This window comes from Harpia harpyja, chromosome 5 (assembly GCF_026419915.1).
Source record: "Harpia harpyja isolate bHarHar1 chromosome 5, bHarHar1 primary haplotype, whole genome shotgun sequence".
Classification (NCBI taxonomy): domain Eukaryota; kingdom Metazoa; phylum Chordata; class Aves; order Accipitriformes; family Accipitridae; genus Harpia; species Harpia harpyja.
Genome location: NC_068944.1, coordinates 79,529,064 through 79,556,706, shown reverse-complemented (window position 1 = coordinate 79,556,706; position 27,643 = coordinate 79,529,064). Strand labels below are relative to the sequence as shown.

Genomic DNA, 27,643 nt, shown 5'->3' with positions numbered 1-27,643 from the left:
GAGAAGAGTTAATTGTTCTCTCTCAAAGTGATTTTGATCCAAATAATTCTTCTAGCCATGCCTCAACTTACTTCCTTAGTCAACTGCAGAGGTTCCCAGACTTGTGGACTTTTTACTGGGGACATGCAAACCACCGGAGAGTTTCACATTAGTGGCAACTCCTCCCACTTCTGCCTTTACCTTGTGATTCAGAGAAATATTTTCAAAAAAGAGCTGTTTACAAAATTAAGTCCAGTCAGCTGATTAGCAGCACATATAGGCTGCACACCTCTGCAATTTTTTTTGCTTGAGAGAATCCATGAACCCAACAGTGCTAGAACTTGTTTCTTTCATGGGCTATGGTGACGCAGGGGGAGATTCTGCTGCCGAGGGCGAGGACAACGGACACAGAGTTGGGAGTTTGCTTTGAAAGACAATCCTCCTCCATCAGTGCCTATTGGTCATAGCCAGGCGCTTCTGTTACTTCAAGCAAACTAAATTTGAGAAACCCTAGACTCCTGCATCAACATCCAATTCTGCTCCATCACTACATTTCCTTGTTTCTGAACAGCCTAAAGCCATTACAGTTGTCTTCCACCTTACTACACAGGCAGTCTTTTCAACAACAAAGTGTTGCTCATGCGATTATTAGTCTGCTCCCTTTCATGTACTTTCATGCATTCTTTTAGCCTCTACTATAACCATTTCCCTCATCATTAGTTTGCCTATTCAGACATGGAATCCCCTCCAATCTTCCCCCACCACTTCTTTAAATAAAGTTCTGATCAGCTGTGCCAGACTCCATTCCAAAATGCTGGTGTATGAGATCCTCACAAGTGTCAGGGGCAAGCTTCTAGATGTGAAGTCCTGGCAGCAGAGTATGATCTAGGCCAAGGGCTTTCATTCAAACTAGTGAATACAGCTGGCTGGAACAGTTTGCATGCTTGTTTCTAGCAGGGTCACAACAATCATCCACTTGGCTGAGTCATGCCAGCTTGTGCCTTACCTGTGCTGTGATCTTTGCTGTAGCAGCTGCTGCAGCGACAGCTGCTGCTGGAGGTAGTCCTCCTGGCGTAGCAGGTGTCAGGAGAGGCATTGGAGGAGTCACAGCTTTACCAACTCGGAGATACTGACCCCCAAGATCAAAGAGGTTCATAGAGGAAACAGCATCTTGAGAGGACTGTGCTTTCTCATATTCTGCAGTGAGAAAGAGAAATATTTACAAACAATCCTTTTTACTCCTAAACTCAGCCACTCTCTCATCACACAGCTGTGACTTGTATTTGCAAAAAACAACTGCTAAGAGTTCCAGTGAAAAGACCCTCAGGGCTCAGCTCACTCATCTTGCGCCTCTGATCGCACAAGCATTGTTGAGAAGAGTCAGCACAGCAAGATCTCTCAACCTACATAACAGTGAGTAAAAATATCTGGCTATTAATTATATTTCTAAGTTCAGGCACAGATCTGCTCCAAATTTATTTCTATCCCATTGCTTAATGCAATTCTTCCACCAGAGTTAAAAAAAAAACCAAAACACACAACCAAAAAGAAGATGCTCCCAACCACTCTCCCTACCCCACATCAAATACCAGACAGCCATTTTACCAATGAAACCATAGCCTTTGTGTTTTCCTGTCGTGGGATCCCTGGCTAGTGTGCAGGATTTGATCTTCCCAAAGGCCTCAAACACACTCTTGATGTCATCATCTGAAAGGTCCTGATGAACAGATGCCACATAGATGCGGTTGAAAGCCCGTGCCTCTTCTGCTAGCTGGTCTATAATTGGTTGCGCCTGACCTATATTACTAGGTCTCCCAACCTGCAGAGAACACAGCAAACAGTCCATTAAGCATTCTGAAGAGCAGCAGCATGACTCACCAAGAGTTACAGCAGACAAGCCCTCAGCCAGCTGACTGCCTTTTCAAACCAAGTAACACCTCATAAGGCCATAATTAGCAAAGGGCAACAGTTGACTCAGCTGTGGGATACAACCTGCACTACAGGGGATTCTAGAAGTACTGAGAGCCTGGACAGACTCTGCCCTCTCCTCCACCATATTTCCCCCATTTATGCTCCCTGACCTGCTGAAGACCAACTTCCAGGAATTGAAAACAATTCTGAAAGCAAAACACAATGCTTCTGTATCCTTCTGAAGGCTCCTAAAACCCCCTTAGAAATCAGACACTGCAGATATGCAGAGTGTATTGGAGATATAAATGCAAGATATAAAACACTGCAGAAAATGCTAGTTTCCCCCCCAATTTCAATCCCCAAAGCTTCACCTTTGCAAGATCCCCTCTTACTGCCTGAAAAAAGACAGCTACAAACCTTTGCTCCTTTCTGTTTGTGCTGAATGCCTCCTTTTTGTACGGCAAGCGTGGACCTCTACTTGAAGTCCCTCACACTATCGACAGGCACAACAAAAGTCTGATGCTACTTATCTACCATCCACACAGGTACAATATAAGATGGCAGCATTAAAATATCAAGAATCACCTTTGTTTTGTCCTCAAGAGGCTTCTATTCTACGTGGGTGGAAAAAACTGAGCTAGCTTGCAAGAACAAGATTCTAGGTTTTATTAGCATGCTGTGGATTTCTCCTCAGAGAGAAAGGGACCCAGAGCCACTATGTACTCAATGGGTTGAATATCAAGGTCTATCAGGGAACAGACTTTAGGTTATCTTCCACATTACAGTGCTATGGGAAGCATTTCTAGGCATAAAACCATCACTCACAGTAAAGAGAGCTAAGAATTTTCAGAGCATGCCTGCTACTCACCTTTATATTTCTTCCCCCAAGCATGACAGAATTCATCTGCTCCAAGGCCAGCTGAGCAGCTTCAGGTACCTCATATTCCACAAAAGCAAAACCCTAGGACAGAAGGATGTGCTTGTTGAATCATACCAGCTGTATCTTGTCTTGAATCTAGTGCCAAACTAATGCAGTCAAGACTTCCCATGTAACAGATTCCTACTATCATGGCCTGAGAAGATGTTTCCTTAAGGAAGCTTTTTATTAAAGCGGAAAATTGCATGCAGAAGTACTGACAGAAGGCTACCTGCTTCCAGAGACTCTCATACTTAGAGGCTTAATAGCAAAAGGCCACTGCACACAGGACTGCTAGCTGTTTGGCATCTTTCACGTGCACCACCCCCACGCACATCTGGTTCCCACTACAGAATCCTGCAAAGCTAAGTAGAGCAGGCAGCTACAAACATTTATCTTAAAGTGCTAAAAGCAGCCTGCTCTCTACAAGGATAAAGGGTCCTTCCTCTCCTGGATATATTCAGGAAGGCCTTGGAGAGAAGAAAAAACACATCACTCAAGGGCTGTTAACCAACCTTGTGTTTCATTGTAACAGAGTCCCAGGACATATCAATGCTTTTTATAGGTCCAAATGGGGCAAAGGCCTGGCGAATGGTATCTTCTCCCAGTTCATAGTATATGGAGCCCACATACACGCGACACATGATGGCCAGGGCGCGCTGCCTCTGAGCTGCCATCTGTATTGGAAAGAAGAACTGGCTGGTTAGATCAGGGGGTGGTCATGGATGTCAGGACCTCTTTCCCTTCCTCCTTCCCTCCCAGGAGCTATGACCCAACAGCAGGTAGCTCCTCACTGGGCTGCAGCACAGCCTGGCACACGTAGTAATAAAGAAGTATTTTCCTGCTCAATGCACAGACTGCTGGAGCGGATAAGCACTACAGCTCACTCCCAGGGGCAGTCAAATCTTTGATGGGGTCTGCCACCTCAGGAACCTTAACTCCAACCCCACTGATAAGGTCTAACCCTCCCCAGCCTGATCACATCTCCAGCAACGCTTGCAGGAGGAGGAAATAACTTCATTCTAGGACACCTTCCCCCTCCAGGCAGCAAAGGTCTCAATTCTAGACACTATTAGCAATCCCTCCCATTCCCTCCCACAAGGGACAGCAAGAGATCCAATATTGGGCACCACCTAGTCACTCCCTCCCCCCACCCCATCCTCCCAGGCAGCAAAGGATCTGGAATTGGGTACCTCCTCCCCACTCCCCTCAAGCATCACACACCACCTCCTCCCCCCGCCCCACCCCAGGCAGTACGAGATCCAGTACTAGGCACCACTTCCACCGCACAGTTCAAAAGCAAAGCAAAAAAAATTAAATGGTTAAATGAAACTTCTGAGTTAAGTGTGTGGTGCTAGTACTTATCACTGCCTGTTGTTACTGGCTCAGATAGTGGTGCAGCCCCCAAAGACTCCGCCCTTATCAGTTTCGGTGCAGAGAAGGTCTCTGTGCTATTTTCTCCTAAGTATGCCTGAAAACCTGTTTGCAAGACAAATCCAGAAATTTCTTACGGCAGGTATCCAAAAAAGCAGTATATCCTTCAATTATTTTTCACCCTTATTGCAATTCTAGAATTGCTACTACTAATGAACATTATTCTAGGAAGATGCTGCCTGCAAAAAATCACAGGTTTGGCCAGCATATCCTAGCAGCACGTCTTGGGACCAAGGCGGAAATTAGGTCTCTGTAGAGGCAGCTCCCTATGATCAGCAAGACTGAATTACAGTGCGTTGGAGATATGCACAGGGCTTCATTCTTGTTCTGTGTGGAACAGATGGAACAAATGTAAAGCAGTAAGGGCTACGGACTGTTGCAGAGTAGGCAAATGCAGCATTAAGCTTGATGCCTCTCTCCCTTCCCAGCACCACAGTGCTTGGCACCAAAGCAGGGAGCTCTGAACAACCACCTCTTCCCCACCACCACTGTTTAAGAGGGTCTTTAATCAAGGCCTTTACGAGAGGCCTACTTTCAGAATGCCATAACAAGCATGAGCACAATGAGCTCTGACGTGTCTGGGGATGCTGCAACTCAAATGGCAAAATAGGAGGGACAGCATTTTATCTGTGATAGTCACAGAAGCACGGACACAAACTGTACCTGAAGAAATCCTTCTCCCTCATAGTACCTGTACGTGATTGACATTGACCATAGGAGGAAACAAACTGTAAAGGTTCAACTCCTATTATTCAATACAGCAGGGATACTATAAATAGGAATGGTTCTCACCCCATACTGCTGCTCCTGAAGTGATATTAAGCTTGCCTCTTGACTGGGTTTAAGTATTTCACAGTTAAAAATAAGCTGTTTTTCAATTTACTCTGCAATGCTGTGACTAGGAGGACTATGGCACGTGTACACGCAGGACAGCTGATGTGTTGTCTCCCAGGTTCTCCAACACATTCCCAGCTTTGGTGCAGGAAAGCCAGTGATCAGTAGCCCCTCAGTCTGTGTAGTGTGTCCATTTATGGGTTCAGAGCCATCACCATTCTAACACCAAGTGTCTAAGTGAAGTGCCTCACCCACGGTGCCACAGACTGTGATAAAAATTTAGTGTTTTACTAGGAGTGCTTCTTGACAAGACACTGCAGCCTTGCACCAGGCAGAGGGATTTTTCACCTTCTGAAGAGTCTATATATACAAAGAGGACATGCTCTTCTTTTCAGTTATCAATGCAACAGGTGCAAGAAAAACAGCATTTGTCCTCTCCCATGGCAGCAACCTTTACAGGAGGAAATCCACATCTTACTCTGCTGCAGAGATCCTAACAAAATAGCTGGGGTGGAGTTAGGAGGACTCTCTGTTACATCAGCAACATATTAGAAATTGGGACCTACAAAAGGCAGAACTGAGGTGGACCATGATGACTACAGGCATATGTGGATCACTAACAGCAATTGGTAGTGTCAAGTCAGGGGAATGATGCAATGTACACCTGTGAACTAAGTGCATGACAGTGTCAGAAACTCATGACTAGAAATCTCATTGTTTTCACTAGCTATACTAAGTAGATTTTACTGGCCACTGGCCCTTTCTCCACCTATAAAAAGGAGTTTTAAGTATCTGCAATGTTCATAAAGGTAGCAACTAATAGTTGTATCTATGTAATGTTGTTGTTAAGTGCTTATGAAGGTTATTTTAAGGACAAGCCAAAACATCATCTTGGAGTGCTCCTTTAAACAAAGGAGGTGATGCAAAAACATCACCACTAGCTTCAATTTTAATAGAACGCCAGGAAATTGTGCTCATCTTGCTGAAGTGACATGGAAATCTTGCGCTGTAATTAATACTTGGAGGATCAAGTAGACAGGAAGCTTTAATCTCAGGCACTAAGATACCACAATAGGAAGTTTAGGCTGCACTTCCTTCATGTAGGGACTGATGAATCTTGTCAACAGGAAAAAGTGTTGGACAGAGGTCTGTTTGCATTTTCGGCATTCCTGATGGGCTTTGGGATAAAGCATTTGCTGAGGGCAGGGTATCCTAACTACATTGAACTGTACCACAGCCAAATGATTCAGTGCAGACTCCTACTTCTAGATTCTGTCCCATCAGCAGTAGTCTCTGACTCCCTAGAGAGGGAGCAATGTCTTAGGAAAAGGATTCACAATACTGACTATGCCCTTAAGGCTAATGAGAAATTAAATGTTTCCTGTGACATTATCAGTACACACTTTTCATCTGTTGCCCAGCTGTGAATAATGAGCCAAAAATTTTTTTTAGGCAAAATTGATGGAGTTATGATATCAAGTAAGCATCTACATTAATTGATAGAAGTTTCTTGGGCATAAGTGCTCAGAAACCAGTTATGTCAAATTCACATCGAGATGTATGCTTCTATTCCATTCCAAACTTACATACCCCCATGAAATTTTTTTTGGCTCCCCTGCTGACACACTACCTACTGTGGCAGTGTTAAAGGAGGGAAAACAAGTGATTTTAGTTTTAGTGCATCTTTCATTTTGGAGTACAAGCCTCCGGTTGCACTCTACACCAAGCAGAAATATTATATTCCAGCAAGATGGAAAAATATTTACAAATTTACAAATGAATTTATAAATGAACCTTTGCGGGCAGCGTGGAGCTTACAGGACACTTTCTGCAGTGGCCATTGTGCAACATGTCTAGGAAAAAGGAGGGGATGGATAGTCCCAGGTTATTAAGCTCTTTGTGGCACCCGATTAGAAATTTCAGCACTAAAGGACTGCACAGATTCTCTGAATAGTCCTGCAGTTTTGTTACTTCCATCCTGCTTTTACTTTACTTGAAACATGCCATATTCACCTAGTCTGGAAACATGCACAGTAAAGAGCAGTCTTACATCTGGGCTACAACATGTTCTGCAAACCTATAGTGCCCCAGTCCTCCCCAGCACCTTAGCTGCCAGGTCTCCAGTGCTGTGAGTTTGTTTCATAAGAAATTGCCCATTTGTGAGTTACCTTGGCAGTTAGTTTTAGGTCAGGACCTCAGAACTGTAGCATCCCTAGAAATGCAGCTCCCACAATTTCACAGGTGTGTTCAGAACTGTTCGAAATCTAAAGCTTTCTTTGCCAACTGACTCCAGGACCCCGACTGCCAGTGTCACAGCAGACTGCACCCAGCCTAGGGTCTTCCTCTGGGGAGTTTACACTTTGCCTCTGCTTGTTGTGCTTGTCCATAACAGGTGGGTATGTGGGAGGGTTGTGCTGGGTTGAATTAAGAGCATTGTATTACCACTACATACTTCCCCACTCTAGGCCCTGACTAAGACAAAGTGCCCAAGAAGAAGTGAATATGTCTATTGACCGATTGTAAAGGTGAGAGAGGATCTCCAAAGCCCATTGTCACTGCTGCCATCTGAAAGACAGTAAAGACAGAGTTCAGTCTGTTGGAGCTGAGCATACTACGGCTGTTTGTAAAAACTCAAGCAGAGCGGCGGCACAGGGAACCTGCGAGAGAGGCCTCTCCTTCCTTGCCCCTCACTGCCTGGTCCCAAGGACTGTCCAGCGCTGGGACCCTGCAGATTCCAGTCCCACCAGGTCAGGGTGGAGTTGTGCTGCTGCCACTGCCTCAGGAAGCAGGGTCTTCTCCCAGGGGGGACTCAAGGCAATAGTAACCTCTGCAACCACTGTCGTTGATTCACCCCCAGCATTTAAAAAGGAGCCCCCTCAACTAGATCAGACACTCAGAAACATGCACAGCCCTGAAAGGCCAGAGCTGCCTAATGTGGCAAGCACATCCACAGTGATTCTTCATTAAAAAAATCCAACATCCCAAAGCCATTATTTTGGGCTTCCTAACTTTGAGTAGAAGGCAGTGAGATGTGTTCAAGAAACCTCTGAAGGAAGGGAGATTCAAATACCAGTTAAGGGTTCTCCCAGTACACAGGCATTCCAGCATTAGCAGGAATAGCCAATGGAACTTCTCTGAAATTGAGAGAGGACCTGGGTGAAGGGGAGGGAAATGGGGTAGCACTGTCAGTAACACAGGACAGACAGGTACCCTCCCCTCAAAGCAGAAGAGATGGTGAAAGGATACTGTTCCCAGTAACCCTAGACACCACCTTAAATATAAGTCGAAAGTGAAACCCACAGCAAATTCTTTGGCTTCTGGCATTTCAAGAAGCATTTGGCCAGTCAACAGGAGAGAAAGTCTTAAAAATTTACTCTTTGAATGAGTGAAATCTGGGGGCAATTTGTGCAGGTGAGTAAAGGGGGTTCCTTTAGTGAGTTGAAGACAGTATATTTCAATTTCACTGTGGAAACACAAGCGCATGTACCTGGCTCCAGGCAGGCCTCAGGGCTGTGCTCTGGTTCTAAGTGCAAAAAGAACTCCACCTTGTGGGGGAGAGGAAGACACAGAAGGAGCATCTCAGAGGGTCTCTCACCTGAAGGTTGGTGAGCTGCTGTTGCTGGTGGGCGATGGTTTGCTTCACCAGCACACTCTTGATACTCTGTTCCATCGCATACTTCTTTGCCTAGAAAGAAATACAGACTCTGTAGTCATAGGACAAAACCACAGAGCAGGGAACGATGTTTGATTTTACACCACAGCTGCCCAGAACCACACAACTGGCTGCCAGTGGAACTTTTCGGCACTCCAGCCCTAAGCACTAAGGCACTGTACATGAGCCAGCGGCCAACAGCTTACTAACATCTTGGTCTGCATCTTGGAGTCGTGAGCCCTGAAATACAGCATAATGCTTGAGCAGAGGATTGGATGGACTCAATCTGCGGCAGGCGCAATGTTAGGAAAGCAGCATGCACTAGACACTTAGCATTTCCCCTCTTCCGCCCTCTGCCCCTTAGATCCCACCATAGCACCTTACCTGCTGGGATGAGGGCAGGACAGATAGCCTCCTTCAAGTCCTTTCCACTCAGAGAACATCTGGACAAAGAGTTTCTACAAAAGGGAAGGGCCTCCAAATCCCCATGTCCAGTCTCTTGACTGGACACTCCTCCTCTCTTTTCTTATCACATCTGGCCTATTCTAGTTTGGAGGACCCACTGCTCTTGCTCACTAAAATGCTCCAGCACTCCTTCTCTGGTTCCTAGCCTGCAGACACAAGACTGATTTGTCTTTTTCTTTCATTCTTCTACAAATTTGACAAAGCCTGAGCTTTACACCCAGTGGTGTTGACATGGAGGCTCTTTGTCAAGGGAAACCTAATACCCACATATGTGCCTATTCCCAGGGGACGGTACAAACACATTCAGCCAACCCCTCAGGCACCTGCTTTCCATGGCTGTACGTGTTTGGGAGGTGCCAGGGAACGGTAGGCTCTAAACCGTGGATTTGAGACGTGTGCTTCGGAAACCTGGAAACGGACAAGGGGATTTACATCTGTCAGCTACGGAAAAGCCAGAGGAAACGAGGCCGTTTCACACTGTGAGCCAAACAACACACACAGAAGCAGCTTCAACATTATGGGAACATTCACACGAAGCCTACCTAGAACAGTAACTTTACTTGCCTCACCAGAGTACAGAAGACACCTAGCCCACAGCTCCCACATTCCCTGGTTTTGTTTTCTTTCCCCTCTTTTCCCAACTCTGCTCTCCTCTCAGTAAGCCAGGCATCACTCACTCCCATCAGGAAAGTGGGCAAGAAGTCAGCAGTAACCTCCCCACCAGCTGTATAAAACAGGACCAACAACCAGAAATCAGAGCTGGACTGAAATTTTATCTAGATTAAAATACGTTGGCTCAAATGGTTGAAAATACTTGCTACTGGGTCTCTTCACAAGACGGGAAAGAGCATAAGGACAAAACAGAGGTATTTCGTGATGTGTTCTTGTGTGCATAGAATAAAAGACCAGCTGGAGCATATCAGAAACCTATTCCTTGTGGAGTACAGGCTGCTCCTCGCAGTAACTTTGTGACAGTTGCATATTGTCTTGGAATTACAATGTGATCTTAAGGTGTTATTTACTTATGATTATGATTTTTTTTTTTCAAAATTAAAAACACTCTCCCCACCCCAACAGCAAATTCCACATCACGCTCCCCAAAAAGCATCTATAAACTCTAAATCAAACCAAATAATCCTGGGCACAAATTTGAAAGTGTGAATCCACACAAAGCATGGCCATTATCCCACACATATTCTTGGTAGGCGAGTTCCCTTTTATAACATCAGTAACAGATGCTCATTTAAAAAAAAACAACAAACCAAAAAAACCCAAACAAACAAGAGTGCTAAGAAGCAAATTCACATCAAGTTTACTCACTTTCTGGAGAGCTTCCTGCTGTTCTGGTGTGAGGGGAGGAAGCCCCAGCTTAGCTGCCGTGCTTTGTCCATTTTCCATCTTAATGGACTCTGTACCCTGAGAAAATAGAAAATACTCCTGAAAAAACTGTTCTCACAAAAGTGACCAATTTCTTCATTCCCAGAAACCCAAAGCACTTAATGTCAGAATGTCACAGTTGGGTAAAACATCTTCCCAAACCTACTAGTAATTCATGAAAACCTCTTAATGTTCTAGCTACTCCCTATGGGAGAGCTATGCCATCAATTGTACAAACTGATGAACATGTTAGATACTTAAAGAGTTCCCTAACCACCAGATTTTCAAAGAAAATTAAATAATCCCCAGTCTTCACTCACATCATCTCCATCCTACTTCTCAACAGTTAAACTGTCAAATGTACCCACTGTCAAATGTACCCATCTATTTTCTCCTTTCATCTCTTCCTATACTGGTTTGTCACCCTTGGTTTCTCAAGTTCTCTTTTTAAAATCTCTGAAACTTTTCCAAATCTCACATACTGTTCTAGGTACTGAGTACTAAAGAAGCACTATTCTCAACTTAGTAAGAGTTGCACAGTACCTGCCCATGCAGATTCCCAAACCCAACATCAGAATAGGTCTAGAAAGAAACTCCTGGACCACTGAACTGACTTGTCATGATTTCAGATATACATATAGCTAACAAATGTTAGCTCTCTTTGTGTTTTAGTTATTCTACTGACTTCTCTACCTCATGCTCATGTTTTACATTGAAGTCCCTTCCTGTGAAACAACTGGTCAATTATTCCTACCATGTTAAGTAACAGTAGGTTTCTCTAAGGTATACCTATCAACCTGGTTTTGGTTAAAGTGATTCAGCAGCTTATATCTTTCTGGTAAGCATCCACCAACTTTTATCCTCAGGGTATTATTCTTTGGCATCCCAAAAGTGTCACATAATTTCCAGTCAAAATAGGGTTCATCATTAAAAACCTATTAACGGATGTCTCAGTTCTTCATTAAAAAAAAAAAGAAAAAAAATGCATGTAAGCACTCTGTAACAAGGTAACAAGCACAATATAGGAAAAAGGAACAGACCCATTCAGATGGCAAAACAAAACCAGCTCTCCTGGCATAGGAACAAAGCTGTCACTTGGAAAAGATATAATATCAAAGTCATTGGCCTTTTAGCAGAAGGAACAGCGAGTATTCCCGCTAATTTGGTTCCCATTTATTCAAAACGATCACTTGCTCATGGCACTTGTGGTACTGGCTAACAACTTAGACATTTCCTGTGGGCACAAATGTCTCTGAAAGACCAGTGATCTCCTCCTCCAGAAAAAGAATAATCTTACAGGTACATCAAAATCTTACGAACATCATACCAAAATGCAGAACAGCAAAGAGCTATTTTTTGGTTACATCTGAAGCCTCAGAGAGAAAAACATGTCTTTCAGGAGCAAAAGATCCTGCATCATGGCTGCACACAAACTGCACGTTTCATTGCATCCTCTTTATCCTACCACAAGGCAAAGGGGAACACAGACTGATAAAGAGACGAGCTGCTGCAACAACTCTCAACGAGACAGAACTGCCAGATACACTTAGTGATAGCAGTGATTCAGGTAAAAGTACACACACATTTCCAGGAGAGCCATACACTGCACATCAGACTGCTTAAGGGAACACCAGCCCAGTTCCTGCACTGTGTCTACTGCAATAATACTCAGTAGACACCAGACCAGTCACCCATTTCCTCCAGAATCACAAGCTCCCCGACAGCCCTATTTTTCACTTACAGTATTTTCCTATTTTTTTCTATATATTGTTATGTAGAATGTTCTGTTTGTGACAGGGAGGAAAAGTGCAAAATAGTCAAGATACTTTAACCACATGAATTCTTTCCACAGTAAATGGCAGATACCACCTAAGTATAAATGAAGCTCAAACACATTCACATGGTATTCTCAATTTAGCGTAATAATTTAGATTTTAAAAATTACTATGGAAGTAACAGAAATTGCCAAGTTCAAGAAGAAAACAACAGCAGAGAGGAGACAAGCAGCAGCTTCTCAGAAGGCACCTTGGCACAGGCACAGGCACAAGGTAACAACCCTCAAGTCCTCCCAACTAAAACGGAGTGGAACGCAGAGCACAAAAGCCCCAAACCTTAAGGCCTCCTAAGTGTCTGCTTCATCTACAGTAATTGCAAATTCTAGCTGTAAGAACAGAAGCTTCAATGTGACAGCCCTTCAATACCATTAAGGACCTACCATGAAGGCTGCAACCCCCAGCTGTATCTGTTACCAATTAATATGTATAACATGATTGAAATAACCAGGGAGCTGCTGAAGTCCTGTGTACAGCCCGCATCTGTTAATATTTAAAATAGGGAAACAATAACTAGACATGATTTAGGGTTTAGGAACTAACTATTAGACAATGGGGCTTTATGTTTATGTCAGAAAAGGTAATAGATTGTGGTCTGATCAACAAACCTTGAAGAACAGCTTGGAACTGCCAAGACAGAGTAAAAAGAAGGTAAAAGGTAATTCCTACAGGGGGAAATCACGACCACCGACTCATTGACCACCTACTCAAATGATGCCACCTACTCAAAAGAAGACAATGAAAGAAGACAGAGTCTGCATGAAGAAAAAAGAACCCATCATTAACAAAAATAATAATGAATATGTATTACTTAAGTATATAAATGTGGAAATTTTTAAGACAAGGGTGTGCTGTCTTGAGACAGGCACCCATTCATGCGCATCAATGAAATTAATTTGAAAATACCTCAACTGTGTGTGTTATTGGCTTGCACACTGGGTAAACGAACCCTGTTTGAGGGACAACATATCTGCTGGCCCATTTGCTCTTGTTGCCCATACAATGGACGCAGGACTGTGACATTACGGAGTTCTGCACAATAAATCTCCCCAGCTGACACCCCTCCAAGCTGTTACAGAGGGACTCTGCACCTACTTTTCCCTCGAGGCGGGGCTGCCACAAATCCTCTCCCCCAGCTGATGAGGGGGGTGGAATTGATGCTAAATGCTGCTTAGTCAGCTCATTAACCAACTTTCTTATTTTACTCACTGGGTATAAAGTGGGATCACATTCTTTTTAAGCAGATAAACTTTAATTAGTGCATGCAGGAAGGAAAAGGCTATTTTTACAACCTGTCACAGTGCACACATAATCAGTTTATTTTCCCCACCACACACACATTACTTTATATGTTCTAACACATTAAACACAACATTGGCCGTCACGTTGCCCAGTCATTCTTTATCTTGAGATCCTCTGGCAATTTATTTACCTAAATGACAGTGACTGTTGGGACTAGAAACTTCTTCTCATGAGGTAAGCTGTGTTCATCTTCCCAACAGAACCTTGTCCATTTCTTGTGAGGATGCAGAGCAGGACTGGTCTGATTCACACACTGCATCATGAGGGAACTCTATTTTCCTACTGAATCAATGCAACAGCGGAAGAAGTGAGAGTGTGATTACAGCATGATGGTCCCATTGCTGGAACCATCCATCTCACAACCTCACTGCCTTCTTGGCCTAGAGCAGCAGGATGCGGACCTGCCTCTGTTGTTCATGTAAGTTCTGCTTGTATCATCCATCAAAAGCAGAACTAATTTCTCAACTCAGTGTTCACCATCAACCATGTTAAAATACCAAAATGGACAAATATCCTAATCTGTTCAGTAGTAGACACAAACTAGGCTGAAGAGACTCATGTCTGTGAAAGCTACTGGTTTCAATATAAAAATTATCGTGGGAAAAACCTAAGTTAATAGCAGAACACAAGATTTTAAGCACTTCCTTTACCAACTACAAAGTTTCTCCCAGATTAGCCCACCTGCCTCAGTCTACCAGAAACTGCAATGTGTGTGCTGCCTCCTACCAGGCTGCAACGCTTCCTTTGTTCTTTAGTCAGACTATTAAGGGCGAGGAGTGGAGCTCACCTACCTTGAAAGTAAAGAAAGCTGCAGGACAAGTTTGCTGATGTTCAGAGAGGTATGCCCTAGATCATTCTTACTCTATTTTATAGCAACAGTTGAGACTTCTGGTTTTGTGCATTCAGTCTCAAGTTCACTATAAGGGGTTTGTGAGCATTTTATAGGATCAATGAACATAAAGCAGATGCAAAATAAACCCTCCTAACATAAAAACATACTCTACAAGTATCTGAATACAGTGTTCTAGAGTAGCAGTTACTTCACTGGTCCCTTCAGATCAAAGTTCATAGCTACACTGAATAACACACCAGGACCTAAGGGGAATAGAAGTACAACAAAAGAAAGCTGACACATGAATAAGAACAGAGGTAGTTGGAACCGTTTCATGGCTGCAAATTGGGAAACTCAAGTGCACGCTACTGATCAAAAGACACTGTTGCATAGTCCACATGCAAATTAAAAACAAGTATCAGCAAAGCGATATAGAATCATAGAATCGTTTAGGTTGGAAAAGACCTTTAAGATCAAGTCCAACCGTTAACCTAGCACTGCCAAGTCCACCACTAAACCAAATCCCTAAGCACCACATCTACGTGTATATATACATGATATAGTAATGGTGATCTGTTTGATACCAGAAGGCTACATCATCTCCAAGATTGATTTTGATCATGGAACATTAAAAAAAAAAAAAAATCTAAAAAAAAAAAAATCATTCTTGCTCTTAACCAACTGGCTAGAAAAATATTTTTCACCCAGCTCTCCTGGCTCCCCTTCCCATTTCTTTACATCTTATGTATATGCTATCATACAGGCAAGTCCAGAGACTTTCTTAGTTTTCTGCAGACAATTTTAAAAGCCCACACCTTTTTCGATTGCTGTTTCCATTTCCCCTCAGCTTTTAAAAATTGAACTATTGCAATTTAGGAGCTATGAGACTTGGGAGAAGAAAAACATAGTGGAAGGGCTATCAAATTTAACCATTCACAATAAAAAAGCTACTCCATTGATTGTAATCTGTTATGATTCTTAAAAATAAAGACTATTGCATATCTACATTTAAGGTAATTTAGACATTTGAGCTCATTAAATGTCATAGCTTCCAAAAACTGGTTGCCAACATCCAAACTCCAGCATGGAGGGTAAAATCAAAACTAAGGATGATAAAGTGATCTAGAAGCGACAAGGAGTATCCAAGAAGCCCAACCCAGGCACTACTGGTTCCAACCAAGCTCTTTGCCACTACACATCCCTCTGGAAAGAAACAAAGACACATGCCTTTGCTGATCAGCGGTACAGCTGTAACAAAAATTTATCATCATGTACCCTTTAACACTGAGAGTTTCTTCAAGGAAGACTACCACCCTCCGTTACTCCAGTCTATCTGAAAAGCAACAGATCCCCATCTCTATCACCGTTCACAGAGAACCAAGACTATTGCTTGTCTCTTTCCTGGCACTTTAGGATAATACCACTACAAGAAAAGGCTCAGCACAATTAATTTGAGTCTGCTAGACAGTAATGTAACAGTACCTGTTGAAAAGCAGTTGGTGCTTTGTACTAAGGCTGGCCACCTTGAAAACTGCCTTATTTAAACACACTGTTAACAGTTAGGAGGGAACAAGAAAAATGGGAAAGAAGTTGACAACAGAAGCAGGAAAATAGGAGCTTCTTTTAAAAGAGAAATAAATAGAAACTCTATACCTGTTGCTATGAACATTGCTTCTGAGCGTTGCTTGGCCTTTTAAGGTGGTTTGAACTCCAAGAGTTCAGGCACATTCGTTGGAAATTTATTACATGGTTGAGAATTTCTCTGAAGTATAAACACACACAAGAGAAAGAAAAACACAGAATCTTATTTATTTTAGGAACCATAACAAGCAAACAACACGAAGATTAAATAAGACAGAGGTGGAAAAAGGACTGATGAAGTACCTGCCCAGTATACTCAGTTTAATCCTTGCTCTACCACCTGCATCAGTGCTTGGGAACCTGCATTCATCTGAATATTTTCATACTACAACACCCCACACCAGTGGTGAAGCTGGAAGAAGCACCACCCAAATGCCTGGTCAAAGGCAATGTTTTTACTTGCACAATAGGTTATTTTTCAGAAAAGGTCCTTCTTTGCACATATAAAAACATTTAAGTATTTTGCCCCTATTTACTATCCAAATCTTGGTGGATTCAGCTGTAATCACTGTAACTCTGCAAGCTTTTCTGTGCACGATGACCTTTTACTATTCCTGAATTTCTTTAGTAACTACTCTTTTCCACCCCCTATAGAATACTTTTTTTTTCAAATGGGAACAGCAGCGCTAGTGAGTTATTTCTTCTGTTACTGCTAGCATGTGCCACTAATGTACTGCCAAAAAAATCTGGAGCATGGGGCGTGTCCAAGTTTTTTCCACCATCCTACCAGATGTGTTCTATAGAGAATAGGCAGGGATTAAAACCTTTCAAAATGTGTCATTTTTCTAGCATCTCATGACCAAACTGTTTATATGACTGTATTTGGCCAGTAACATCTCTTCCATTTAGATGAACAAGGAGAGATTCTATGACAAATTTCACTAAAGTTGTCAGTAGCATAACATAGTTCTTCCAGAGCACCAAATTCTATGCAAATCCAACATCTGAAAACATGTAAAGTCTTAAATACATGCACACAAGTGATCTATGTACCCTTGAAACAATTCCTTGTGATACATTTTCACTGCATTTCATAGGACTCCTCCCCGCTGGATCAGCACTGAGAAACGAACAAACAAAAAATCTTCTAGATGTTACCTTTATATGCGGCATGCTCTGCATTATCATTTATCTGTCACAGAACACAGAAATCACCCGCATCTCAAATTTCGGCTCCCAAAGAAAGAAAACTACTGTTCCTGACAAGCTACAATACAGTGCTAAAATAAATCAATATGCAGACTATCCTCTCTCTCGATTACAAACAAGAAAGTAAGACACACAGAAACATATTCCTCCCTCTCAAAAGGGATCACCGCTTTCCCTGACCATCATCTCACCTTCTTATTGACAAATCCTTCAGCTAACCCTTCTGCATGTGATGCAGCTACAGACAACACAGTAAGTGCAGTGAGAGCGCTTCCAAATAATTGCAATGTCCATGCTGGGTTCCTCTAAACTGCAAGTTCTCTCCACCACTTGCTCTTAGCAGAAGACGGCTCTCTTGCTCTTATTTGACACTAGCGGGCTCCAGAATTACTTTTGCCAACGTGAAACATGACTGAAACTCTTGAGATTCCCAACACAGCTTATGTCAAACAAAAAAGTTTACTGCCAATAAAATGCTAATGAAATCCAAGGAGGATAAACGCTACATCCCACACCTCAACAGACTAACCCCCTGTAATGGTCCAGGCCACGGAGTAGCCTGTGGAGAAGGAAAGAGGGGTCCCAGTGGTCAGTAGGCTGAACACGAGCCAACCTTCCTTGCTGCCAGAGTGCACTAACAGCAGCACCCTGGGCTGCACCAACAGGAATGGAGCCCACAGGTAGAGCAGTGATCCCCCCTCCACTCAGCATTCCTTAGACCACATCTGGACACTGCATCACTTCTGGACCCCCCCCAACACAAAATACTGATCCACTGGAGCAAGTCCAGCAAAGGGCCACCAAGAGTGTGGAGGGGCTGAAGCACCTGCCCTGTAAGGAGAGGCTGAGGGAACTGGATTGTTTAAATAACACTCAGGATTGCCACAGTACTGGTGATGCTGTATGCAAAAAGCCCATTAAGCAGTATCCAGTAACAATTTCCACAATTAATCCTTTTCAGATGAGAACCTTGTAAACGGTGCTAAGTTAAAGCCTCACAAACAGCTGGTCCAGAACCCACCACAAGCAAGGGCAGAACCCCTGGGAGGTGAGGGCAAGGAGAAGGCCTGAACACGCAAAGGGAGAAACTCCCGGGGCAGGCTGACTGCAGGCTGCTCCCCGCTCCCCCTCACCCTCCAGTGAAAGCTCCAGCCGTCTGTAACGCCAAGCTGAGCCAGCAGGCACTTCACACGTACACAATTCCCCCCCCCCCCCCCCCAAATTACTTCTCAGCTCTGTTTAAAAATTAACTATCCTGACAAGGAATATTCACAGCAATTTCCCCTTAGCCTCATTAAAATACAAACACATTCAGCTGACACATCACTCTTCCCAAATCAGTTAAGGGAATCCTGCAGTTACATCAGTGCTCCAGAACTCAATTTTGTTTGACAAAACTTGCTGTCACTGAAGTCACCAACAGAGAACATGCATCCCCCCTGCAGGAAAGGACAAATTATCTAACTCAGCTGTGATTTTAAGAATGCAAAAAGAAAAACAGGCAAGCAATTGCACATGAGTATATTACATATGGCAAAAAGGGTTAATAGTATTACTGAATGCACAGAAATAACCGTCTCCTTATAAATGGAACTGGTGAGACAAATAGAGACATACTGTATCCATTTTTGGTGTACAGAGATATATTTTAAAGAATGTTAAGAGTCTGGAAAGAGCTTAGGAAAAACACAGAAGTGATGCAAAAAAATTCACAGGACCATGAAAACAGGTAAATACCTAAACAAGAAGCACCGCATGTCATTCTGAAGTACTGTCACTGAGGGTGAGGAGGCTACCACGCATTAAAGGAGCATTTACAATGGAAGTATATCAAGGACCATGCCTCAAGCTGTGACATACACCACTTTCACAGTACTGGTATCAAAAGCAGTGGCACCAAATGTCTCGGACTATTTAAGTTTCTTTACCAAGACTTTAATGATTTAATCAGTTATAACAGATGATTTCATTTCTAACACTAAAAGGTACCAACCAAGTTAGTGAGAATTTTCATCGAAATTACATTAATAATTAACTATAAGAATTTTGTACTGTTGCCCACTCTGTCACAACAAGCAGCATACATAAATAGTCCACTGCACATTACAAACAGATCTTGCTTGTGGCAGTAGTACAGAAACTATGAACTATTTCAAACATGCAAAAGAGATTTAAGAACTACTTCGGGTCAAAAGAAAAGAAGAAATATATGCAGTCTTCCAAGTAACTTGTACTGGTCCTCATAAGCTTCATGGGGAACTTAATTACCTCTTCCAGGCTAAGAAAATTTATCCCATAAATACTGTCCTGGTTTTGGCTGGGATAGAGTTAATTGTCTTCCTAGTAGCTGGTATAGTGCTATGTTTTGGGTTCAGTATGAGAACAATGTTGATAACACTGGTGTCTTCAGTTGTTGCTCAGTAGCGTTTAGTCTAAAGTCAAGGATTTTTCAGCTTCTCATGCCCAGCCAGCAAGAAGGCTAGAGGGGCACAAGGAGTTGGGAGGGGACACAGCCAGGGCAGCTGACCCAAACTGGCCAAAGGGATATTCCATACCATGTGACGTCATGGCCAGTATATAAACTGGGGGAAGCCATCACTCAGGAACTAACCGGGCATCGGTCAGCGGGTGGTGAGCAATTGCATTGTGTGCCACTTGTATATCCCAACTGTTTTATTATTATTATTGTCATTTTATTATTGTTATTGCTATCATTATTAGGTTCTTCCTTTCTGTTCTGTTGAACTGTTCTTATCTCAACCCATGAGTTTTACTTTTTTTTCCCCGATTCTCTCCCCCATCCCACTGGGTGGGGGGGAGTCAGTGAGCAGCTGCGTGGTGCTTGGTTGCTGGCTGGGGTTAAACCATGGCAATACCGTAGCTGAATTTTAGATCTCACATGCAGATACACAGCTCCTTCCTGTAACACATGACCTTACAGCCAAAATTAAGACTGGTTAGTTTAACTTCTACAGTTAAAAGTATTTGAGGAGGACCTATTGCTACTAACATCTTTGTTGGAGCTGCTTGCTGCTGCTAATTGCCCTCCTGCTGAACAATGCACATGTGCAATGTTGGTGTTCTTCAAAAAACCTTCAAATTCACATACAATTAGTAAGCTGCAAGTATGTTAATCCGCAAAATGTTAAGTGCTGGAAATACCTGTGCAGGATTGCCCTGCAGTGATTCGGATTGCTCTCAATACAGTAGACTTACTAGAGCAGACATTCCTGCAGATGTTTCAATAAATTACTTGTGTTGCCTGCAGACTACATGTTCCTTATACCAAAGGCAGCAGCAAGAGCAATCTAACAATGCAAAGGTGAAGTAATTTCAGTAATGTTAGGGGAAGGAAAAAAAGCTGAAGCTTAATTCTACCCCAGTCAAATCTTTTCCCAGACGCCCTCTATCTTAAAGCTTCCTTCAGCAGCTAAATTAAATGTCTGCTAGGTTTGTCCTTGAAGTACAATACCATTTTAACTGATTCCCACAGTTTCTGATGAGAACCAGATAAAATGCTTATTTGTTGGGAAGATAAAAGTTTGCACCAGGAGTAGCTTATGGCAGTCTTTAACTACATCCCTCATGGGAAGGTACTTCTTTTGCTCTGTGAATTAACCCACATACTCCCACTGACAATTGGGCAGTCCTGAGTGAGTGGCTGTAAATTAAAAACAAAAAAATACTCCATGAAACAAAGCAAAGAAAAAGACCCCTTGGAATTACTGAATTTGTGCATGTGTCCCCAAAAGGTAAACTTTACCATCATGATCACAGTTTAAGTGCCACTTCAGGATTGTGCTGCGAAAAAAGGTTGTGGAGAGTGCCACTCCAGGTTCCCAGCCCTACCTCTGCACAGCCTGGCACCCTCCCCAAATACACCCACGGTTGACGATTACTTGGATGCTAGGGGCACGGGGTACCAACAGGCAGCAGCACATCCCATAGATTTTTCATGGGGTAGCTGTAGGTCCAGGAGGGAGCCAGTATTATGAAACAGCTCAGCAACTTGTTTCTCTTCCTCCTATCCTTCTTTTAAGTAAACCAAACCACTGAACACTGCATCAGATGCACCTGAGGTTGTCCAGGTTTTAAAGAATACCTGGGAGGGGGATGGAAGGTATTGGGCATTGCACACCTTCTTCACTTTACATGCATACATACTGCTTAGGCTGACTGACTGGGCACACATGCAGACCACATGAAGAGAGGAAAAACTGTTACGGCTCTGACATCAGGAGGAAGAGAGCTTGCCATACGGGAAATCTGCCTGTACTGCAAGCTGAGGGGCACAGCCTATGGCAACAGTGCAGGGATAATGGATTCAAAAGCAAGTGTTGAAAAAAATATGCAGGTGAAAGAACAGATACAGCCAGTAGAGCTAATCCAGGACAGCAATACAGTGTGTCGCAACAGTAATATTCTGGGTAACAAAACACAGTAGTACAGACCTGTTATTGTAATCAATAGCATTTGGCACCAAGTAAAATGATAGTTGCAAAACTACTTCAGTATAATTCTACCTAAAATTCAAATGAGAAATAGGGACATTTTTTCCTCAGTAGCAGAAGGACTAGAAAAAGGACAGGACAGGTAAAGAAGTGGTGATTCCCATCCTACATTCTAACCAAACTGCATGGCTTTCACATAAGATACATTCAATAAATGTTTACTGATGGGCTCAATGTAAGGTAGATTTATGTCATCTGATAAACATACGCTACACTTGAAAAGCATCAAACATTTTGGAAATTTTAAGTTATAATTCATAAGACCCAACACAGCCTCCTTACAAGATGCACTCCTTTTGACAAAAGCCCTCTGCGTTCTATTTTAGTCATTTTTCCCATTTAACTGTTTCCAGTACAACAGCAGAGCCTGTACTGCAAATCTACTTTCAGAAAGTTAGCTGAAAGCAAAACCGAAGTCTAACAAATTCCAGAACTGAGTTCCTCTTAATTGATGGTACTTTGTCCTTAATTCTCAAGCTTTTCTAGCCAGCCTTCATGATTTAAATTGTCCCAGAACAAAGTAAATGTTGCAGCTGTTCTGATAAGACTGCAGAAGCACTGGACTTTATTTAGACCAATTTCCTGGTCACATCATAGAGCAGCTAATTTTCCTTCCAGCATGGAAAGGAGTTTTAAAACAGACAGAGGCACTTGTGTTGGACTTGAAAAGAAAGAAGCCAGGGATCACGCAAAAGGTGCTTGTGGGGACATTTGAATTGGGTCTTCATTTTAAGGACCATTAACACCAAGACCATGTGTCAGTTTTTCAAGCACAGCAAGGTAAAACACATAGTGGCAAAAATGCTGATGAATTAACACGTGATATTGAATGGTCAGATTCACCTCATTTCCAGCAAGATGAGAACTAAACTCACATAAAGAACACACAGTTTATGAAAGAGCCTACTTTAAAAAAGGGGATTTAACTCACTGTGTGAAGCTGGTCAGAACGAATGCTCTACTTAAGATATTTAACAGTCCTAAAGTTTAAAATAAATATCTTCTAGTCATACTACAAAAGCCCATACTGAATAAAAGCGTGCAATAGTCAAGTCAAGCTGGAATTCTTGTTCCTGGAAGGCTGTCTCTTACACCATGTCATTTAAACACAGAGATACCATCTAGTCAGAGAGCAAGCAAAACAACAACAAAAAAAACCCAAAACCCACACTTCCTTCCATCTCAAGGCTTGTATGCCACACAATCTTTTGTCTAACTAATCCTTTTCATTTTCTTCACTCCTGATATCTACTGCCTCTTGTCAAAACATGCTGGAAGTGACACATGTACCAACAGAGACATAGTTTACATCGGGTATTCTGAATTCTTCTGTAGCGAAACTGCTGAACAATATCAGCATATTCAAAACATGCATCTTGTTCTTCACCTCCCATATCTGTCACAGTACTTGTGCACTTCTTTCAGTCATAGGACTGCTGCTGCCAATTTCTTGTGCTCATCTACGGGCCATCGTTACCTCCTTGCTCCTGCCGATACAGCCACCCACTACAGCAGCACCAGCTCTGAAACTAAATTTTAAGTTCCTGTGGCCCGTAACACTCTTGCTTCTAGCCACAAGAATAATCACAGGTTCATCAAGACTTGCTTGGACTCCACGCAATGCTTCCTCTGTAACAGGATTATAACTCTCTGAATGCAAATGTCCATTTTAACCTGATAGCGTAAGCAAACAGGGTTGAAGCTTGAATGCTTGGTGTTTGAAGTCAATTAAACAAAAACAATCAAGCTCCTTACACTTACTGTACTCCGCTCAGCTCTTAATACTCAATCTGAATGCCAGACTTGTAGAAAAGTAACACAATGGTTTCCTTTACAGCACTGATTAAATTTGTTTGTAATAGCTAATGTACATAGACAAATAGAAACTCTGAAGCAAGGTCTTTATTTTTCTGTTTATGTTGCAAGGCCCTGACAATTTGGTGTGAACAGACTTGCAACTCTGACAGTCTTCTGTTTGACTAGCCACCACATCATTTCACTTCCATGCAGCAAAACCATGCAGTGGCTGAGAGTTATAAAGTTGGCTAATTATTTTGCCTTTGAAACGTATATATTGTCATTTTAAAATATGTATACACCAAACTATACAGTGACACCCAACAAACCGGCTGAAGCAGTGTGCTGTGAAATAAAGGACAGTCACTACCTTAGCTTTGAGGAAAAACAAAATCCAATGTCCTCACACATCTTAAGCAATATAACATTCCTTGGGTTTTGATCATCTTTGGAATTGTATTTAACCTCACATGCTCAAGACTTGAACACTCATTCCCAGCGTTAACCTGGCAAACCTCCTAACCTAATGAAGTCTTAATTAAGCAAACATGAGATGGGAAACAAAGTGAGAGTTGTTCACATTTGCTCTCAATTATGAGCACCAATATTGTGAATCCAAAAGGGGAAAACCGTGAACAACAACTCCTTCAGGGTTCAAAGGTAGACCCTTAAAGAAAAACAGAGCAGCTTTAGAATTAGACCTATTCATGAGAGAAATCCAGTATTTCCTACGAAAACAATGATGGGGGAAAAAAAAAAAAAAGAAAAGCAGAAAAACTCAAAACCATTAAGAAATATCCTACTGTGTCACACCAATGGTCTATCCAACCCAGTACTCCATGTAAGACTCCAGTCTACCTGGACTTCAGTAAGGCCTCTGACACTGGCTCTCACAGCATACTCCTTGAGAAGCTGGCAGCTCATGGCTTAGACAAGCGTACCCTTCACTGGGTAAAAAACTGGCTGAATGGACGAGCCCAGAGGGTTGTGGTAAATGGAGTTAAATCCAGTTGGCAGCGGGTCACAAGTGGTGTTCCCCAGCGCTCAGTATTGGGGCCAGTTCTCTTTAATATCTTTATCAATGATCTGGACAAGGGGATTGAGTGCACCCTCAGTAAGTTTGCAGATGACACCAAGCTGGGCAGGAGTGTTGATCTGCTCGAGGCTAGGAAGGCTCTACAGAGGGATCTGGACAGGCTGGATCAACGGGCCAAAGCCAATTGTATGAGGTTCAACAAGGACAAGTGCCGGGTCCTGCACTTCGGTCACAACAACCCCATGGAATGTTACAGGCTTGGGGAAGAGTGGCTGGAAAGCTGCCCGCCAGAAAAAGACCTGGGGGTGCTGGTTGGCAGCCAGCTGAATATGAGCCAGCAGTGTTCCCAAGTGGCCAACAAGGCCAATGGCATCCTGGCCTGTATCAGGAACAGCGTAGCCAGCAGGAGCAGGGAAGTGATTGTTCCCCTGTACTCGGCACTGGTGAGGTCGCACCTCAAACACTGTGTTCAGTTTTGGGCCCCTCACTACAGGAAAGACATTGAGGTGCTGGAGCATGTCCAGAGAAGGGCAATGAAGCTGGTGAAGGGCCTGGAGCACAAGTCTTATGAGGAGCAGCTGAGGGAACTGGGGTTGTTTAGTCTGGAGAAAAGGAGGCTCAGGGGAGACCTTATTGCTCTCTACAACTACCTGAAAGAAGGTTGTGGTGAGGTGGATACTCTTCTATCAAGTAACTAGTGATAGGACGAGAGGAAATGGCCTCAAGTTGTGCCAGGAGAGGTTTAGATTGGATATTAGGAAAAATTTCTTCACCAAAAGGATTGTCAGGCATTAGAACAGGCTGCCCAGGGAAGTGGTGGTGTCACCATCCCCAGAGGTATTCAAAAAACATGTAGGCAAGGCACTTCATGACATGGTTTAGTTTGGTGGCAGGGTGGTGTTGGGTTGACGGTTGGACTAGATCTTAAAGGTCTTTTCCAACCTAAATGATTCTGTGATTCTAGGTGCTCCCTCCAAATACCATCAGATGCTCATGAGCCTGGCCACCCTCCTCGTAGTTCCCCAGCATCCACAACTGTATTACAGGCTACCTTCCCTGGAGGCTTGACACCTAAGAGGTTTTGTATTTCCATTTTACACAATTCCATGGTTAGCCAAAAATAAAAGGACTGGTCCAAGGAAGGCTGAATAGTGCCCCAGGGAAGCACTTCAATTTCTTCTATTTAAGGCTAACTCACAAAGAAAACAACCCACCCTCTGAAATTAGAGTGTTCTGCTATTTTACAACATTAGCAGTCCGTTCAGGAAAGCTCTAAAGAATGTTCCCGAAAACACAAAGAACTCATAAAAATCAATGCTGTTGGGATCCTTTCACGAATACACAAAAGGAACAATAGAAAATATAAAAATAACCACCCCCCACTGGGCACCTAACCCGTTTTGTCAGGAAAGGTGACCAGCAGCTCACATTTCCACCTCAGGCTACAAGGCTCTGGGAGAGAAAAGCCTCTGCTAAATAGTTTTTTTAAATGGCCCTAGCACCTACCCAGATCTTTTTAAAGAAGCAAATTTCTGAAAGCAGCAAACAAGCCCAAAGGAAGTAACAGCCGCCTACCCCAGCTCAGTGAACACCTATTTCCTAAACACCAGAGCCGGGATAAAGCACACGCTAGTTACCGACGGCGCCTGGAAAACGCGACACCGACGACGGTTAAGCGCCAGCGGCCGCCCCGAGGACCCCCCCTCCCGGGGCCCCCGGTTCCAGCCCGTCACGGCCGGCGGCGCGGAGGAGGAACGGGGCGCCTTCCCGGCAGGGAAACCGCCGCGAAGGCGGGGCAGAAACCCCATCCGCTGCACCCGCGGGACCTTCAGCGACACGGACACCGGGGGCGGAAAGCCGCGATCCCCCTTACCGGCGGGCCCCGGGAACGGGGGCGGCGCAGGCGGAAAGGCCGCCCGAAGGCGGCGGAGGGCCCGCAGCCACCCCGCGGCAGCCGCCCCCCGCCCTCGCCCAGCGGAGCGGAGGCCCCGACGGGACCCCGAGCCCGCCGCCCCGGTCCCCGGCGGGGCCGCAGGCGGGCCCGGCGGGGCCGAACGCGCACGACGCCCCGCAGCCGCGGCGAGCCGCCGCCGCCGCCTCCCCCGCCACCTCCTCCAGCCCGGCCGGCGCACAGAGCGGGTCTGCCTGGGCCCGCCGCCCCGGCTCGCCCGCGGGAGGGCGGCGGCCGCCCTGCTCACCAGGGAGATGGTGGTTGTAGCCGCCATCTTGTCCACCCCGTCGGCTGTCGGCGCGGGACTCTCGCGAGAGCTCGGTGGCGCGCGCGACGCGGGAAACTCTCGCGAGCCCTCCGGCGGCGGCGGCGGCGGCGGGGAGAACGTCTCGCGAGAACTCGGGGGGCGTCACGTGACTGAGGGCCGGGCGGCCCGGTTGGCGCTCGCCTCGCCGCGGCAGCATGGCGCCGGTCGGCGGGGCCCAGACGGGGGGATCGGGGGCGGAGGACCTCGGCTCGCTATCTGCGAGTGCCCCGTGGGTCTGTCTGCCCCAGCCGTGGGGCGCGGCGTGAGCGCCGGGGGGGTTCCGTGGCCGCGCCAGGGTCGGTACAGGCCTGTACGGCGCGGTCGTCGCCCCCGGCAGCGGCAAAGAGCGAGGACTGGGGAGTTTGGGCTTGCAGCGCTGCTGCTGCCGCCGGCAGAAGCTTCTCGGGGGGCTCCAGAAGCTGTTGCTGCTGCCAGCTGCAAGGCTGACCCGTCCTGCGGGCAAAGGCTGTGCCGTGCGCTAGAAGCGCTCGAAATGGAGGGAGGGCCCTGACTGTTACAGGGTGGTCCTTGGTCGTTAAGTGGGCATCGGAGCTAAGAGCCCCGGTTACCGGTTGCGGAGATCTGTAGTTGCCGAATAGGCAAGTTGAGAGCAGCTCCAGGACCCATCTGCTGAGAACTGAAGCAAAACATCGCCCTGGTGTCTGACTGTCCCCACCCTGTCCCTTTTACTCTTTATTTACTTTGCAAATGGGTCCA

The 27,643-nt window shown here is 44.5% G+C and overlaps 1 protein-coding gene across 7 annotated transcripts in view; it reads right to left on the bottom strand.

Annotated features, from left to right (window-relative positions):
• Window positions 1-26,973, bottom strand: part of PUF60 (poly(U) binding splicing factor 60) — a 33,635-nt gene extending 6,662 nt beyond the window's left edge. Inside the window, exons 1-10 of one of the 7 annotated variants that reach the window (XM_052787977.1) lie at window positions 26,867-26,927; window positions 10,512-10,607; window positions 9,756-9,915; window positions 9,515-9,599; window positions 8,670-8,759; window positions 7,589-7,639; window positions 3,322-3,483; window positions 2,759-2,851; window positions 1,585-1,798; window positions 986-1,176 (exon numbers count right to left, since the gene is read on the bottom strand). In XM_052787977.1, coding sequence (XP_052643937.1) covers window positions 986-1,176; window positions 1,585-1,798; window positions 2,759-2,851; window positions 3,322-3,483; window positions 7,589-7,639; window positions 8,670-8,759; window positions 9,515-9,599; window positions 9,756-9,874 — 1,005 coding nt within the window. In that variant the 5' untranslated portion in view covers window positions 9,875-9,915; window positions 10,512-10,607; window positions 26,867-26,927. Of the gene's footprint in view, window positions 1-985; window positions 1,177-1,584; window positions 1,799-2,758; window positions 2,852-3,321; window positions 3,484-7,588; window positions 7,640-8,669; window positions 8,760-9,514; window positions 9,600-9,755; window positions 9,916-10,511; window positions 10,608-11,357; window positions 11,482-16,187; window positions 16,294-26,866 lie in introns of those variants that run through there. The other 6 variants (XM_052787978.1, XM_052787974.1, XM_052787979.1 and 3 more) reach the window with 6 other exon arrangements.
• Window positions 26,974-27,643: the final 670 nt, after the last annotated feature.